A 17,227-nucleotide genomic window follows, 5' to 3' on the forward strand; every position below is an offset into this window, starting at 1 on the left:
AATTACACTGAGGACAATTGAGGTTGGAGCCTGGTGCTCATACCCATGTACTGTCCTGCGAACAACAACTTATTCGTTCCCTGAAAGCTCAGACGAGACAACTGCAAAAACTTGATCCAAAGCGTGAGACGTTTGCCATGTTTGCAGCAACTTTTTCCATTATAACAAGAAAAATAAACACAAATATCCATTTTTACTGTTAGCGTAGCTATGACAAATAAGCAAACTTGTTTGTATGCAAACAGGAAAACTAACCAGCAATACCATTTCCAGAGGCGGGCATTTTCAAACTCACAGCCAATTTAATGGGTGCCACAGGATTTCTGAAGTCGTTATCCCATTTTTTTCAACTAGATTTTCTCCTGACACTTGATCAGCTTGACGAGACGGAGTTTTTTGACAAGGCGAGGTTAATCAGCAACCATGTCATGACATGGTTGCTGAGAGAAAGTCTATGGAGAATCTCCCCTCAGAGTAGGAACATTCACGCCTCAAACAGCTGATGATGGCACAGATACATCACTTACAATTTCACTTAGAAATGAGAAAACTAATTTTTTCTACCAAAATAACGCATTGTGCACAAAATGTGAGGTTTTTTGTACAAGTATATTGGTATTTTATCATACTTAAAGTGTCAACATTTGCCTTAGAACGTTAATTACTTGATAAATGCTGGCCAGGATCTTTAATGGTGATGCTCAGTGAATCAGTATTAGGGCTGTCACGATATCAGATTTTCACTAACACGACTATCGTGACCAAAATAATTCAATATACTGATATTATCCTGATAGCTATAGGAAATTTGAAAAAAAAAATATGCTATCAGTCAAATTCATCTTTGACTTTGTTTATTGTACGTTTTGTGTATTTTTTGGCAAATGAGTTTTGTGTATTTTTTGGCAAACACTCAAAAGTAAGGAGGTGAAGAGAAGGTCTGTAATCATAACTGTGTAAAAGCGTACAAAAAGTACAATTACACTTAATGGATAGTGAAAAGGCAACCAGATAAACTGATAAACAAATGTTCCATAAGGATCGCTTAATGCTTAACATCTGCATCAATACAATGTCAACTGAAACAAAACACTTGTGGGGAGCAGGAGACAAGACAGTTTGTGTGTGAGACCACAAGCTGACAACTAACCACTCTGATATACTGGAATTTAATGTCCACTGACCATGGCCTCACATCATTTTTTTCCTCTTTCCATTTTTCATGACATGATTTTGTGCAGCAGTAGTAGCCACACACTGTGGTAGCAGCTAGCTATTGTAGCGGTTTGACCAAGTTTAAACCAGTCTGAGTCAATGTCAAACCCCATAAAGGTTACATGCATTCAGAATACACATGACCCCTGGTTATTTTTTTACAACACAAACAAATTTAGAATTAATTGCAAGGCAGGGAAATAAAACACTCAGTTTGAATAAACTCAACCATACAATCAGTCAAATGTCAAAGGTTATATAAGAGGAAAAGGGAAAGAAAAAAGCTCCATATAATTCAGCTCAGTTTATAAAGTAAATGTACTCCACTTCAGGATTTCCCGGTTATCATGATCGGTTCAATTCAGTTCAGTTCAGGAACAAAAATACTCCACTTCGGGATTTCCTGGTAATCCAACAAACATAAGTCAAAACAAGGATGTATTCCCAACTGCCGTTTAGTTTAGTTAACTCACAAACAAAAATCCACAAACACCCAAAGCTTTAGTCAAGAGGGAGAAAAAAAAGCAAAATAAACAAATAAAATAAATAAATAAATAAATAAAGACAAATGGTCACCCGGCTTTCGCCGACTCACGGTTCAAGCTGTTGTCGTGTCTCTGGAGACGTTTAGCTGTCAGATCCTTGAGATGATGAGAGGAGATGACTTTTCATGGGGACACGTGAAACTATAACAAACGTGGACTTAACACGGCACAAAGGCCTGGGTACGCTCACAAAGTGGAGGTCTAACTTCTCCCTGCTTTTTTGGGGGGGGGGGGATTTTCCCCCCCCTTTTCTCCCCAATTGTACCCAGCCAATTACCCCACTCTTCCGAGCCTTCCCTGTTGCTGCTCCACCTCCTCTGCCGAGCCGGGGAGGGCTGCAGACTATCACATGCCTCCTCCGATGCATGTGGAGTCGTCAGCCGCTTCTTTTCACCTGACAGTGAGGAGCTTCACCAGGAGGGTGTAGCGCATGGGAGGATCACGCTATTCCCCCGTCCCCCCCCAAACAGGCGCTCTGACCAACCAGAGGAGGCAGTAGTGCAGCAGCTTCCCACCTGCTGACACGGCCAATTGTGCCTGTAGGGATGCCCAACCAAGCCGAAGGTAACACAGGGATTCGGACCAGCAATCCCCGTGTTGGTAGGCAACGGAATAGACCTCTACGCTACCCAGATGCCACTTCTCCCTGCTCTTTACTCGCTTGCGTCAGTTGCAATACTGATTTGTGCAACTCATCATAAAGGAACATATGGGGCCGGTCTTTCCGAAAGTGGGTAAATCAGAGTCAAATCACTGGTTGACAGGACTGGTGGGTGTGTGGAGGTGAGTGAAAACAGACTGATAGCCGGAAACATATTTCTTGACAACATAATTTGGGCGATTGCCACACTAGCTAATTACCGCATCACGGGGGAGGGAGCCAAAGCAAGAACAGAAAGAAATGGAAATGATTTAAGAGGCACTGGATTATTTACACAATATTATCACTTGTGTATTATTAACATGATATTGTAGCGAATTCGGGGGGCAGTCCGGGAACCACCACAGCCGGGACGCGAACCTGTCTCTCCCACTCCGCAAGCGACAATGTTAACCAGTCGACTAAAGGGTCTGACCCGTTAGTCAAGGACCAACGTGTCTACTTATCCATGCACGTTACACTACCCCCTCCTTCGGGAAGCGCGTCCCCACGCCTCAGCATATCGGCTCCCTCACGCCTCTGAGCGCACGCGCTTCCAATGACCTCACGGTCTCACCATCCCACTTCTGACACCAATGTAGCGAATTCGGGGGGGGCAACCACAGGAACCGTCGCCACGGCTGGGACGCAAACCCATAGCGCCCGCACCGCGGGAGACACCACTGACCTGTCGACTAAAGGGTCTGACCCGTTAGTCAAGAACCAATGTGTCTACTTATCCATGCACGTTACAATATCAATATTTCATTTTTTAAATATCATGGTTATCATCAATACCGGTCTATCACGACACCCTTAGTCCGTGTATACTATGATGTGATGTGGTATTACGCTGTGCAGGGACTTCTGATTTCACAGTTACCAGTTAACATCTTAAAATGCCTCCCACTAGACTCAACACAAGAGTTAAATAACATTGTATATGCTCACGTCAAAATATATGATATTTTAATAAAATGTAAATATTACACGTGCAAGTTTAAATATCCATCCATCCATTATCCAAGCCGCTTTATCTGAATCTGGGTCGCGGGATGCTGGAGCCTATCCCAGCAGTCATTGGGCAACAGGCGGGGAGACACCCTGGACAGGCCGCCAGGCAATCACAGGGCGCAATTTTAAATATATAATTCATAAATAATATTTAAACTAATATTATTACATACCAACATTTCTTTGTTTGAAATGTGTTGTGAGTGGTTAGTTTTATAGTTGGACTATTCATGATCGACAATATGTCGATTACGTCTAAGAGGGTTATTCATAGCCTGTTTAATGATGCGGTAGTGGGTAACAGAATGGCAGTAGGCATTTTCCCAACTCATTAACAGGAATTAGCACCTCACTTTTGCCACTTGCATATTTTGACCACACCACCACCTTTTGATGATGTGATGATTTGAATGTCCATAAAAACCCACTGCTGTGCTAAAATACCACCTACTGTGGCAAAGCAGTTTAAATTCCAACTTGTGATTATCTTTATTAAAAAAAAAAGTTTCATAAGTAACTAGTACTTAGGTGTGTATCTGGACAACCAAAAGGGGCAGAGATGGCTCTTTTCCTTAAGGAGGCTTAGGTCCTTTGTTGTCTGCAGTAATATGCTGCACATGTTTTACCAGTCTGTGGTGGCAAGTGTCCTCTTTTATACTGCGGTCTGCTGGGGAGGCAGCATGAAAGACAAGGACACTAGGCGGCTGGACAAGTTAGTGAAAAAGGCTGCTTCAGTGCTGGGCAGGAGGTTGGACTCACTGGGGACTGTGGTGGAAAGATGCACACGGAGTAAGATGCAGGCCATCCTGGACAATGTTAGTCATCTCCTCCAAAACACCTTGGCGGGCCAGAGAAGCAGCTGCAGCGGATGGCTTACCTTGCTGCACTGCAGGACTGAACAGTTCCGGAGATCCTATGCCCCCACAGCCATCAGGATTTACAACACCTTAGCCAATGGCAGGGGCACATGACCTGGGATGTTGGTTGCCCCTTGCTCTCTCTTCTGCCCCCCCCCACCTCTATTTCTCTCTCCATACCTACCACTCGCACCCACTGAACTCTGTGCAATAATCCTTCTAAGGACTACTTCTATTGGCACCTTTTATTCATTTATTTATATGACCCTTTAATCTTAAGTAATTTTGTTTTTAGCCCTGTGCATGCTGCATGATCTTATTCTATCGTCTCTGGTATATGTTGTATGCTGTTGCAGAGTGTGTGAGCTACTGGACACCTGACTTTCCCCAGGAGATGAACGAAGTATTTATCTAGCTAAACAAAACTAGCCTGACATTGCCAGACCAATGCGCAAATGCGAGTTAGTCTGGAAACTCTCACTTCATTTTCAATTTCCATGGGGCGTTATCAACGGGCACAGACCAAAATGCTGGTGGACCCAATTGGATAGACGTAAAACCAACCAGAGCAACAAAATGTGTGACGTAGCACTTGAACTTTTACCAAATCTTGTCACAAGTATGGCAAACAACTTTTTTTTTATCAACAAAAGTTTTAAGTGGAGTTGTTATTCTTTTAGAGAAAATACACCATCCAGTTCGTTTAATACTCTCGCGATAATGGATTCAACAGACTGTTCCACATCAGTGGCAGCCATCTTGGTTGTTTAGGAAAATGCCCCAACGGCCCTCTCTGTACAGTTATCATATCAAACCCGCCCCATATTAGATAAACGGTTGAGATTGGCCAGGTCGGCCAGAAATCTGTCTGAACTGGAGGGGGACCAGACGCATCTACCAGAGCAAATAAAACATGAACTTGCAGATTCATCTGGTTCCCAGGCTAATCAGTTTGTATCAGTGTTGTCCTTGGAATGGGTCTGTGTAGACAAATTAAAAAGTTACATTTAGCTCATTTTGGGCATACTGTACATTTAAGGACCACTTTCCATATAATTGATTTGGGTTCATAGCCAACACTGTGGTTAAAGCATCAGGAGTGCATTAAGAAGCAGGTCATTTGTTAGAGGAGGAATACCCACCAGCTGGATTATATTTCACCCCCAGAAATGACGACCTCCTCACTTTCCTAATATAGAAAGTCCTGCAGCTGAAACTACGATTTTCTTTGACTTTCTGATCAATCAAATTGGAGATTCATTGTGTTTGCTTTCACTCGGGCCACTGCTGACAATAAAGTCAGGACAGACTGTCTCTGCAGCAGTAACTGCCACAACACTATTATCATGAATGAGATCAGATTACTGTGCCACAAATTTTGCATGGTGCAATAATTTTCCTTCTGAGGTTTCTGAAGATGGGACAATATATTCTAAGCTGTGAAACTGATCCCTGATCCAACCAGTATGAGTCAATCCAAAGAAGAGGAACAATGTTTGGCCTGGGGCACATCTGACACAAAAATGTACCATCAGTTGTAAAATACCTCTGAGCCCTTTAAAAAGCACAGGACAGCCTCAGAAGTCCCTCAGCAAAAAAAAAGAAAAAAAAAAGACATGAAACATCAGGGGCATCCGGGTAGTGTAGCGGTCTATTCTGTTGCTTACTAACACGGGCAGCACCGGTTCGAATCCCCATGTTACCTCTGGCTTGGTCGGGTGTCTCTATTGACACAATTGACCATGTCTGCGGGTGGGAAGCCAGATGTGGGTATATGTCCTGGTTGCTGCACTAGCGCCTCCTCTGGTCGGTCAGGGCGCCTGATCGGGGGGGAGGGGAAACTGGAGAGAATGGTGTGATCCTCCAATGCGCTATGTCCCCCTGGAGAAACTCCTCACTGTCAGGTGAAAAGAAGCAGCTGGCGACTCCATATGTATCGGAGGAGGCATGTGGTACTCTGCAGCCCTCCCCGGATCAGCAGAAAGGGTGCAGCAGCGACCGGACAGCTTGGAAGAGTGGGGTAATTGGGCAAGTACAATGAAACATCAGACACTGTGAGCTGACACAATATGCGAGGAAATCCTTTCCAGGCAGTTACTCAAAATGAAAAAGAGAAATGAACAAATGAAAACCTCAAAAATAATTTGCTTCATGGTTAAACAAGGCAAAATGGCACGGTGATTATGAAATTACATTCATATATTAACATGAGGAAAAACATTTTGTCTCTCAAATAAGAACAACAGAAGGGGGACAGGTGATTATGTTGTGGCAGGTATACCTGCCAGCAATCTCAATGGGTTCATAATACTGGAGAATGGACTTACAAATACTAACGGCATGCCTGTGGAACGCGTGTTATGCTGTGTGGTGTATTACCTGCACGGTGACACAGGTAGTAAACCAATGTGGGGTGTTTGAACCAACAATGAACATGTGAAATGAGACAGTGAGTGAGACTGCCTACTAATTAAAACTGAAGATAGTTATCTGGACACTGAATTCACTGGAATGAATTCAGTCTCACTTAAGGCCAGTTTCACATGATGGAGCGATTTTTGTAATTTTTTTCTTTATCATTGTGTTACGGAGTTTTGAGTTCATCTAGGAAGTTTATAAATGTATCTGTTCATCAACAATCTTGTCAAATCATCATCTAATGAAGAAAAGCAATCATGTCCAGAGAGCACACATCAAGAGTGGGAGGATATGACAAATCAAAATGCTGATTGGTTATTGGCTGAATCAAGTTGAGTGACATGAGGTTTTCTGTGAGATATAAAATCTCTTATATTACCAGAACAGAGGGTGAGCTCCAATTATCGGGGCATCACACTGCTCAGCCTCCCTGCGAAAAGGTGCTGGAAAGGAGGCTCCGACCAACTGTCGAACCTCGGATCCAGGAGGAACAATACGGATTCCGTCATGGCCGTGGAACAACGGACCAACTCTTTACCCATGTGGAAGTGCTGAGGGAGGCATGGGAGTTTGACCAGCCAGTCTACATGTGTTTTGTGGACTTGGAGAAGGTTTACGACCGTGTACCCTGGGGCACTCTGTGGGGGGTACTGTGGGAGTATGGGGTACCAGGGCAGTTGCTACAAGCCATCCGGTCCTTGTATAACCAAAGTGAGAGTTGTGTCCGCATTCTCAGCACAAATTCAACACATTTTCGGTGGGTGTCGGACTCCACCAAGGTTGTTCCTCATCTCCGATACTGTTTGTGATATTCACAGACAGGCTCTCAAGGCACAGCCAAGGTGAGGAGTGTGGCCATTTTGGGAATTGCATCTCTGCTCTTAGCAGATGACGTGGTTTTGTTGGCTTCATCAGAACGCGACCTCCAGCGCACACTGGGGCAGTTTGCAGCTGAGTGTGAAATGGCCAGGATGAGAGTCATACCCTCCAAGTCTGAGGCCATGGTTCTCTACCAGAAAATGGTGGATTGCTCCCTCCAGGTAGGGGATGAGTTGTTGCCTCAAGTGAAGGAGTTCAAGTATCTCGAGGTCTTGTTCACGAGTGAGGGTAAGATGGAACGGGAGATTGACAGGCAGATTGGTACAGCATCAGCAGTAATGCGGACGCTGTACCGGACCATTGTGGTGAAGAGGGAGCTGAGCCAGAAGGCAAAGCTCTCGATTTACCAGTCAATCTTCGTTCCAACCCTCACCTATGGCCATGAGCTTTGTGTAGTGACTGAAAGGGTGAGATCGAGGATACAAGCAGCTGAAATGAGTTTCCTCAGTACGGTGTCTGGGCTCAGCCTTAGAGATAGGGTGTGGAGCTCGGATATCCAGAGGGAGCTCGGAGTAGAGCCGCTGCTCCTTTATGTCCAAATGGGAGGAGACCCTGGGGTAGACCCAGAACTCGCTGGAGGGAGTACATGTCCAATCTGGCCTGGGAACATCTTGGGATCCCCCAGGAGGAGGTGGAGGGCGTTGCTGGGGAAAAGGATGTCTGGAGTGCCTTACATAGCTTGCTGCCACTGTGACCCGACCCCGGAGAAACGGCTGATGATGAGATGAGATATAATCCCTTCACACATTTAAAAACATGAGGATGCAACCAAACATCCCCATGACACACACCAGGAGATACTGTGGGACTTTAACCCGAGTTGTGCATAGAGTTTGTTTGTGGCCCTGTTAGGTAAGATAACTTGCCTTTCAAGGACTGCATATAGCATCTGTGGATGTCACTGGCCCACGCAACCCAACAATCCCTGTGTGTGTGTGTGTGTGTGTGTGTGTGTGTGTGTGTGTGTGTGTGTGTGTGTGTGTGTGTGTGTGTGTGTGTGTGTGTCTCTCAGCGGTCCTTGGCAACATACCTTTATTACAGTCCCAAAGTCGCTTAAGTTACATCTGTTTTACAGCGTATATAATAATAATAATAATAATAATGAATAACTGATTATAGAGGGTTCAAAATTTGAATGTGGTATGAAAATAAAGAAAGGCTACTGAAGCCTTTTTTTTCCAGACTAAAGGTGAAATCAAGCTCTTGTGCAGTATATTGGCCTAAGATCCTGAAAGAATATTGATCCTTTTGTGATATTCAAACATCACATTGCTACACACAGTTCTATTTTCACTATAGTGTAAACCACTAAAAGTTCTCCATTAAAACCTAACCTTTCAAAACTGCTGAGACTCCCATTGTTAAAATGAACCAGACTGCAGAGCTAAGCTGTCTCATGTGCTGAACTGCTGGTAGATACAGTTCTCTGTGGGAGCATCAATGAGGGACATGCCTAAGGTGATTATTACCACGTGCTATTGTGTGTGAAAATGTGTGTTTGTGTGTACGTGTGTGTCTTTGTGTATGTGCGCGCATGTATGTTTGTGTGTGTGTTTATCAGAGGCGTTACTTGAGGATGCTAACAGGCACACACATGCAAGCACACGTGCAGGCACACACACCAACCTGCAAGTATGCATGCACGTGTGTGTGTGTGTGTGTGCACACGTGCATGCATCAAGACACATACACACCTACTCCTATATGCAGTCACACAAACATGCAGGTGTGTGCCGATGAAAAGGAAAAGAGACATATGTGTACACGTACACACATATGTGAATATATGTTCACATAATGTGAACCAGGATTATTTCTAGAGAAAATAAACTGTTTTGGTTCATTAGCTGAATTGTTTTCATGTGAGGGGTGATATGAAGGTTGAGGCTGAGAGAAAAGACCCCTGCAAAGCAGATTTCCCTCTCCTCTGGAACACCTGATATCACACACACGCACACACACACACACACACACACACACACACACAAAACATACTCATAGTCTTTTTTCTTCTAATTCTGACTTGTAAATTATGTGTGCGTGCGAGTGTGTGTGTGTGTGTCTGTGTCCTTTAAAATACAGGCCTGTGGGCTCAACAGATTTCTAACGGGCTGTAGTAACGATGGTCCTTGAGGGACACAGACTCCACTAATGATCTTGAATGGCCTCTGTGTTGAAGAGAAGGTCAAGAGGTTACACAAACGCTCCGGGGACTAGGGTCTTTAACCGCTGAACAGGGGTCAGCCTCTTCACCGCTTTCCCTGTCCTTAGCTGGTGGAGGGAAAATTGTGCAACTCAGCCATGGCCATTGCCTCAGGGCACCTTTACGCAACATGCCTAGAGGAACATATATATATATATATATTCTGTATGTCTCTACATTTCTCTGATTCATGCTGTTGCCTATTTTAAAGATACCCTCACTCCCTTGTGTTTACACTGTTACTTTTCGAGTGTTTTATTTTATGCTTGAATTCCACATTCATGTTTGAACAATCAGGAGAAAAGCAGCTACATTTCATGTATAGAATAATCCATCACCCAGAGCAGTTAAATAGACAGCATTCAAGGAGATTTTGTGTGTGTGTGTGTGTGTGTGTGTGTGTGTGTGTGTGTATGTGTGTGTGTGGTCGTGTGTGTGTGTGATAGTGTGTGTGAAAATCACTGAAACAAAAGATACTGTGTTCACTGGAAGAGGGCAAAGTACAACCACAAAGTTTACATGGAGCCTTTAACAAAAGCAACATAAAGCCCAAAAAAGGTCACAATTTTCTCACAAGACAAATAACTTCTTTCTTTAGTATGAATTCTCCTCCCACCCTGCACAGCTCAATTACAATAGCCAGTAACATTATGGTTCTCCATGGGTTGACAGTCATTAAAAACAAACATCGAGATAGTTCAGAACAGGACACAACAGCGGCGCGGATGTTGCTGCTTCTACGGGTGCTGCCGATTACAACAGTAATTCCTTTTTCTGCTCCGGTGAAACTCACAGCTCACAGGTCTTCCAGCTCCCACCAAGAGTCCAAACCAAATACAATTTCCATAATCTACATCTACCACCTAACATCAACAGTAACTAAATGGGAACAGGCCTCAAAGGGCCTTGTTAAAAAACTCTCCTGTCAATGCAAGGTCTAAGAGCGGAGTAAAATCCTCCTGCCATGATCTCCCCCTCATTTCTCTTTAATCTGCACCTTCCAACACACACACACACACACACACACACACACACACACACACACACACACACACACACACACACACACACACACACACACACACACACACACACACACACACACACACACACACACACTGAATTTACTTGCCCTATCTGTGAGAGGCAAATCTAGTGGTGAACAGAGATCTTTATCTATCCAGGGCAGCAGAAGCTGGGAGGAGGCAGGAGGGGGAGGAGAGAGTGGGGAGGTTGGGAATTGGAGCACTCCCCCAGCATGTTTGCGATAGATGAAAAGTCTGCATCATAACTTTTGGTAAGATGTAAGAGAACATTTTTGTATTGGGTTGAAAATGTATTTTCAGGATTACATTCAAAAATGCAATCATGCATTTTTAAAAACTTATTAAACACATCAAACCACACGGATATTTAGTTCAAGTCAAAACAAGAATGTCAGTGAAATAGTAGGACAGCAACCACAATACACTTTTCCTTTCCACAGCAACACTAGCTGGCACATGCCAAGGTAAAAAATTTAAAAAAAATTATCTGCATGTATGTATAGTTCTTTATGTGCACTTGTGGATACAAACACTCATATCTTGTGTGTGTGTGTGTGTGTGTGTGTGTGTGTGTGTGTGTGTGTGTGTGTGTGTGTGCATGTTTGCATATCTCGATATATGTCCACATGGTTGTTTTTTTTTTTTTAAAGAAATGTCTGCATGTACATGCAAATATGTCCTACCTCCCAGGACACTCAGTGTTATGGCCTCTGTGTGTTCAGCGAGCAGGTCAGCCTTGGCTATGGCAGCTAGCGACAAGTAACTGGACATATTCCTGCTCAGCTCCCTATTCCCTCTCTGCAGGAACCGCACTGCTACTGGGACAGCCAGCGCCATGACGGGAGGGCGACTGTAGTTCTGTAGGAAGAGGAAGACAGTGGGAGTTGGTGAATGAGGAGACAGCATTTTATTGAATTTAGGGATACAACAGTCAGCAGTGACAGAACCATGTTATTTGTTTTCAGGAAAAGCTTGACAACCTGCATTGTGTTTTCTGTTTCAAAATTTGGCAAATGAGATAGTGCAACACACAAGCCGAGTCCATATCCAAACGTTCCTGCTTTGATTAACCTTTTTTTCTCCATCTCGCGAAAATATAATAGAGACAGAAAAACAGCTGTAGTTATGAAATGTGTGTATGTGTCACCATGTGGCTCTGAATACTTTGTCTGTCTGTCTTGTCTGCCTGTATGCATTTCTGTCTCTGAGGGGAGCTGAACCTAGCCTAACCCAGGTTTACATACATTAAACTGAGCGAACACAATGAGGTCCCAATCCAAACCAGGCTCGCTGCACTGGCGCTCCTCTTGGAAGAGGGATTATCTTGAAAATAAGCTGACAATATGCACTATGCAAAGCACGAGTACCAAGGGGAACCTGACAACAACACAGGACAGAGAGACACTGGGAGATTGTATTCAGGAAATGGCACTGACCAAGGCAGGGGTTTGTTCGATAGAAATTAAACCCTCTGTACAGTGACAGAGGAGTAACAAAGGATCACAGTGCTGGTTTCTCATCAGCTGCAGTGGCCAGGAAAATCTGATGTACAGTCACCAACAGTATTGGGGAGAGCAGCAAAACTGAAAGGCAGAATGTCGTTACTTTAAAAAAAACTGAGTCAGTAAAAGCACGCCATGGCTCAGAAAGATAGGGAAGACAAAGAAAGGTATTTGGAAGTCAAGGTAGAACACTTTTCTGGTATATAACAATGTACTTCATATGATATGGACTGTCCTAAAGTGCATACCCTGCATCTGGTACTACAAGCAAAAAGAACGCAAAGAAAACACTAACAATGAAAATTACCACTTCTAACTACTACTTGAAAGCAGAAAGGAGCAGCCATGTGAAACATTACATCACTGCATGTCTACGTGAAGGAAGGAGGGATACGATTGTTTTATTTTAGAGGCATGGGCTCCCTCAACAGGACAGTTTTACAGTAGAATAGGCTGGTACATGGCAACGTGCTGCTTATTTACCTGTACTGAAAGGGTGGTATGTGTTCGTGTGTCTATTGGTTTGTGTGTGTGTGTGAGAGAGAGAGAGAGAGAGAGAGAGAGAGAGAGAGAGAGAGAGAGAGAGAGAGAGCGAGGGGGGTGAAAAAGAAAAAGAGAGGGATGCGGTAAAGAGTGTGTAGAGAAGATAATTTCTAATAAACAAACAAATAATAGGTATTTGCAGAACTAGACTAGCCTTGGACACCAGATGATTGGTGTTGAGTTTGTGAGAGATTTATCTTGCTGGGACAGGCTCAGGCTAATACATTTTACTTAAGAAACCTTGATTTACCCCATTGTTATGGCAGTTGATCAAATTTAATATATGTCCATTGCTAAATAAATCACATCCTTGTTTAACTTCCTGTTAACTTCATGTTTAAGCGCTTTGAGTGGCTGTCGCAGCTAGAAAAGCGCTATATAAAATGCAACTTGAGCGATTGAGTGATTTCTAGTACTTGCCTAAAAGTGTAGTTACATGCTTTGTCCGCATGGCGGCAGTCTACAATACATTCACAAGTCAAGCGTCTGTCTATCTATCTATCTATCTATCTATCTATTTACCCTTACTATTAATTTTTTTTTTTTTTTTACTTACAGCACCTGGTATTCCCGAGCGGTCTCCCATCCAAGTACTAACCAGCCCCAACCCTGCATAGCTTCCGAGATCAGGCGTTATCAGGGTGGTATGGCCGTAAGCCTACCCTTATTATTTCATATAAATTTCTCCTCCATAGGTTCTATCTTTCAGCATACGCCCACAAACACGCAAAAAAAATTGACAGAAAAGTGGTACAACCAATTTACACACAGCCCCTTCTTACCCGTCTCATCAGAGTCATGTTATTACCAGGTCCCACAAGTATCAAAGCTCCCCCTGTCAAAACTTTCAAAAGGAGCCACCATTTTCTGGTGTCAGTCTGTGTGTGTGTGTGTGTGTGTGTGTGTGTGTGTGTGTGTGTGTGTGTGTGTGTGTGTGTGTGTGTGTGTGTGTGTGTGTGTGTACAGTAGAAAGCAGTGCACTAATGAAGGGTTTATCGTTATAGTCTCCTTGTTTGTTCTCGCTACCCCTCTCTGAGAATTTCAATGGGAGGTTAAAACAGTAATTTTTCATAGCGTGTGTGTGCACGTGTGTGCACTTGTGTGTAAGTGAGAGAACGAGAGAGAGAGAGAGAGAGAGAGAGAGAGAGAGAGAGAGAGAGAGAGAGAGAGAGAGAGAGAGAGAGAGAGAGAGAGAGAGAGCGAGAATGTGGTTGACTAAGTCTTGATGGAGTACAATACCAAGGCTAGAACCTGCTGTCAAAAATGTCAGAACTTTTTTTCTCAATCGCGCTGTGTGTGTGTGTGTGTGTCTCTAATTAGGATGGTATTAAGCCCATTCCCACAGAGACGAAAGAGAGAAAAGGGGAGGGAGGGAGAAAGACTGAAAAGTAAGCTTCAACTGGTTCCTCTACACATTTTAACAGTGAAGGCAGAGATAATTTAGATTCTAAATTTGAAAAACCTACACAATATGTGAAATGACTAAAAACAGTATTTTATTGTACATCTGAATTTTTAACTAAGCCTTATAGACACCTAAGCTGCCATTAAATGGGATATGTCACAAGACAAAACTAAATCACGTCCTATTCGATTTTAATCTTAATATCAAAAGATGTTCTGAAGGGTTATTCTGACTTGGTCTAGTCTTACTGTCTCCTGTCTTTACTGTTTCCCAAATACACCCATCCCTTGCAATGCTCCCCATTTGTTACCTCTCCTTTGCTTAATAGAAATGGGTTCTGAAAGCATAACAGTTGTTGTTAAAGACTACCTTTTACTCACACAAACCAAGCACTGCATGGTACCATTAGCAGTCAATTAATTGATTACACATGCTGCCAGGTATTTATTTATTCAGCCCTAATTTATCCACAAACCCACAAACAGCTGGTGACTTTCTGGTATACATAGCGTGTGATTTTACGGTTTAGTATGGAACAGTATCTGTTGAATATGGAGAAATGTGAAAAGTATATACTGTATACACAATTAAGGCGCCATTAGAAGATTACGTTCATCTTTGTGCATGCTTGTGTGGTTCATTTTTCATGCATAAGTATCTATGCATGTCCATGCATGTGTAAAATGAAAACTGCATATACTATAAACCAAGTGTGGGCAAGAGGCAAATCATGGTGCTCATGCATCTTGTGCTTTCACCTTGGGGGGGGGGGGGGGGCGTGGGTGTGAATTTCTGTGTGTTGTCTATGTCCAAGTGTTTTTACAGTGTGCATCTGGTGAGTCCCCAGGATGCATGCCTTGCAGGGATTGGAGGTGAGTGAGTGTGTACCTGCAGTATACAGCTGGTGATGTCAGAGGCTATCTTGGCATGTGGCGTGTCTTCACTGCTCTCGCCCTGTGGTGTGAGGTTGTGTTCCAGACACGACTCCCACAGTCCCACCAGTGCAGCGCTGTGACACTCAATGGAACCAGTCTCTCTTATCGCCGTAGTGATACGCGTTATGCAAATCTCAACCACTGCCTGGTCGTTGTCATTGGTTAGATAGTCCTGTCAGCCAACCAATCAGAGGACAGGGGAATAAGAACAGGATGAATAATTCATGTCGGGCTAATAAGGGATAGACTCATTGAAGGTGAATTGGGCTAATGATTTTACATGGCAAGAACATAATCAATAATAATAACAATAATAATAATGATAATAATAACAACTACAATAGTAATAATAATAATAATGCATTTTATTTACAACTCAAAAAGCTGACTGAAAATGTATGACTGCTGGCTGCCTTTGCAACTCATAACACTTTTGGTGTGACCGCATGGTTATAATAGTCCCTTTTTCAAAGTCATCACCAATTTGTTGGACATGCAGAATGAATGCAGTTATTGCACAGTGCCAATGAGAAATTGGACTTGAGTCATATAATCATTACATTGTCCAAATGTTTTCAGCCATTCGGCTCTAGATTTTCCTTAAAACACAATGATCATCCATTGCACTTAATATTGTCATTGATTTGACAACACAACATTCAATAACACGCCCAAACATTTTCCTTATGTGAGCACCATCAGACTAATTTGCCTAAATTATTCCACCTTAAATGCACTCCCTTCTCTGTTGTTGAATAGTTGGTGGTAAGAATGTAATGAACAAAATTCACATTGTCTTTAAAACAGATTATTTGAATCTGGTTGGCAATTTGAATTTTATAACATAAAATGTTCATTGGTTGATCCCAACCGAGGGGTTGAATGCTAGTTGATTTAAATGCAAATTGAAATGTGATTCAATAATTGAGTAAATTTTTACAAGCTATTTTAGTACTCCAACTCAAGTAGTTCTGGTCAAGTCACCTTTTATATGAGTAATTTTACATCAGTTAACATACTTTTGCATATGTATTCAAATACAATTTTTCAGTAGGCTATGGTACCCACCCCTGTATTAGTGCATGTGTGGACACATGTTTCATGCACATTTCTGTGTGGATTTGTTGTTTGTGAGTGTGAGAATGTGTGCCTCTGCATTTCTGAATGTGTAACTTTGCCAACTGACTGGTGAACAGGAGATGGTCTTGATCTGGTCCAGAGCCTCAGACAGGCAGTCCTCAATCTCGGAGTCTTCCAGAGAGAACAAGTCTCCTGCCCGGGAGAGATCCCTTTGGCCCAACACCTGGCTGAACAGCTGGTGCATCCTGGACCACACAGAACCACACTGGACAGGTTTGGATCACCCGGTGTCCGGATCTAGGACCGCTCCGAACCCGTTTTGGACCAGCTGAGCCCAGTTTAGAATCCCTCAGTTAGCAACGTACAAAGTCCTGATATAACAACCCAGTAAACCGATATCTTCTTGGCTGTGACTAAAGTTTCAATTGATGACTTTTAACAAATAAGATCCAATATAGGAATTTCTCAAGTCATCCAGGTATACAGTTTTAAAATGGTTTCTGACTTCTTGGTAGCTTAAGTCCACTTGTGGCCTCTTCAGTAAGAAAAACAATTAAAAATAGGTATGGGTCCAGAAGAAGAAAACACTGCTTTGAGAATCATTCAGTAATGTTTTTCTATGGTCTACATTATTCAACTTAGACATCCTTATATTCTCCATTTACACATCAGGCGCTTTGTATGATCATGTATCAGACTGGATCATGCCGGATGTTTTCTGGTCTACTTCGTCCCAAAGATACTTGGTGTCTGCCTGAGGCCAGCTGTTAACATGGACACAGGGCAACAGCATGGAGTGGGCAGAACCTCCTTATAAGAAACCTAGAGTAGAGAAAGGGAAAGAGGGGGAATGAGAGGGATATGCAAAATGACCTGAAACACAAATAATGCTAAGAAGCGGGGGGGGGGGGGACACTTTATAAACAAGCTGAGGAGCACAAGTTT

The 17,227-nt window shown here is 43.1% G+C and overlaps 1 protein-coding gene and 1 pseudogene across 2 annotated transcripts in view; both read right to left on the reverse strand.

Annotated features, from left to right (window-relative positions):
• veph1 (ventricular zone expressed PH domain-containing 1) overlaps window positions 1-16,648 on the reverse strand; it is a 206,884-nt gene extending 190,236 nt beyond the window's left edge. For both annotated transcript variants that reach the window (XM_056283081.1, XM_056283080.1), the window contains exons 1-3: window positions 16,389-16,648; window positions 15,156-15,374; window positions 11,501-11,675 (exon numbers count right to left, since the gene is read on the reverse strand). In XM_056283081.1, the coding sequence (XP_056139056.1) occupies window positions 11,501-11,675; window positions 15,156-15,374; window positions 16,389-16,526 (532 nt within the window). In that variant the 5' untranslated portion in view covers window positions 16,527-16,648. The remainder of the gene's footprint in view (window positions 1-11,500; window positions 11,676-15,155; window positions 15,375-16,388) is intronic.
• LOC130116230 (5S ribosomal RNA) lies at window positions 13,412-13,520 on the reverse strand (annotated as a pseudogene).
• Window positions 16,649-17,227: the final 579 nt, after the last annotated feature.

The sequence above is a fragment of the Lampris incognitus genome, chromosome 7 (assembly GCF_029633865.1).
Source record: "Lampris incognitus isolate fLamInc1 chromosome 7, fLamInc1.hap2, whole genome shotgun sequence".
NCBI lineage: Eukaryota > Metazoa > Chordata > Actinopteri > Lampriformes > Lampridae > Lampris > Lampris incognitus.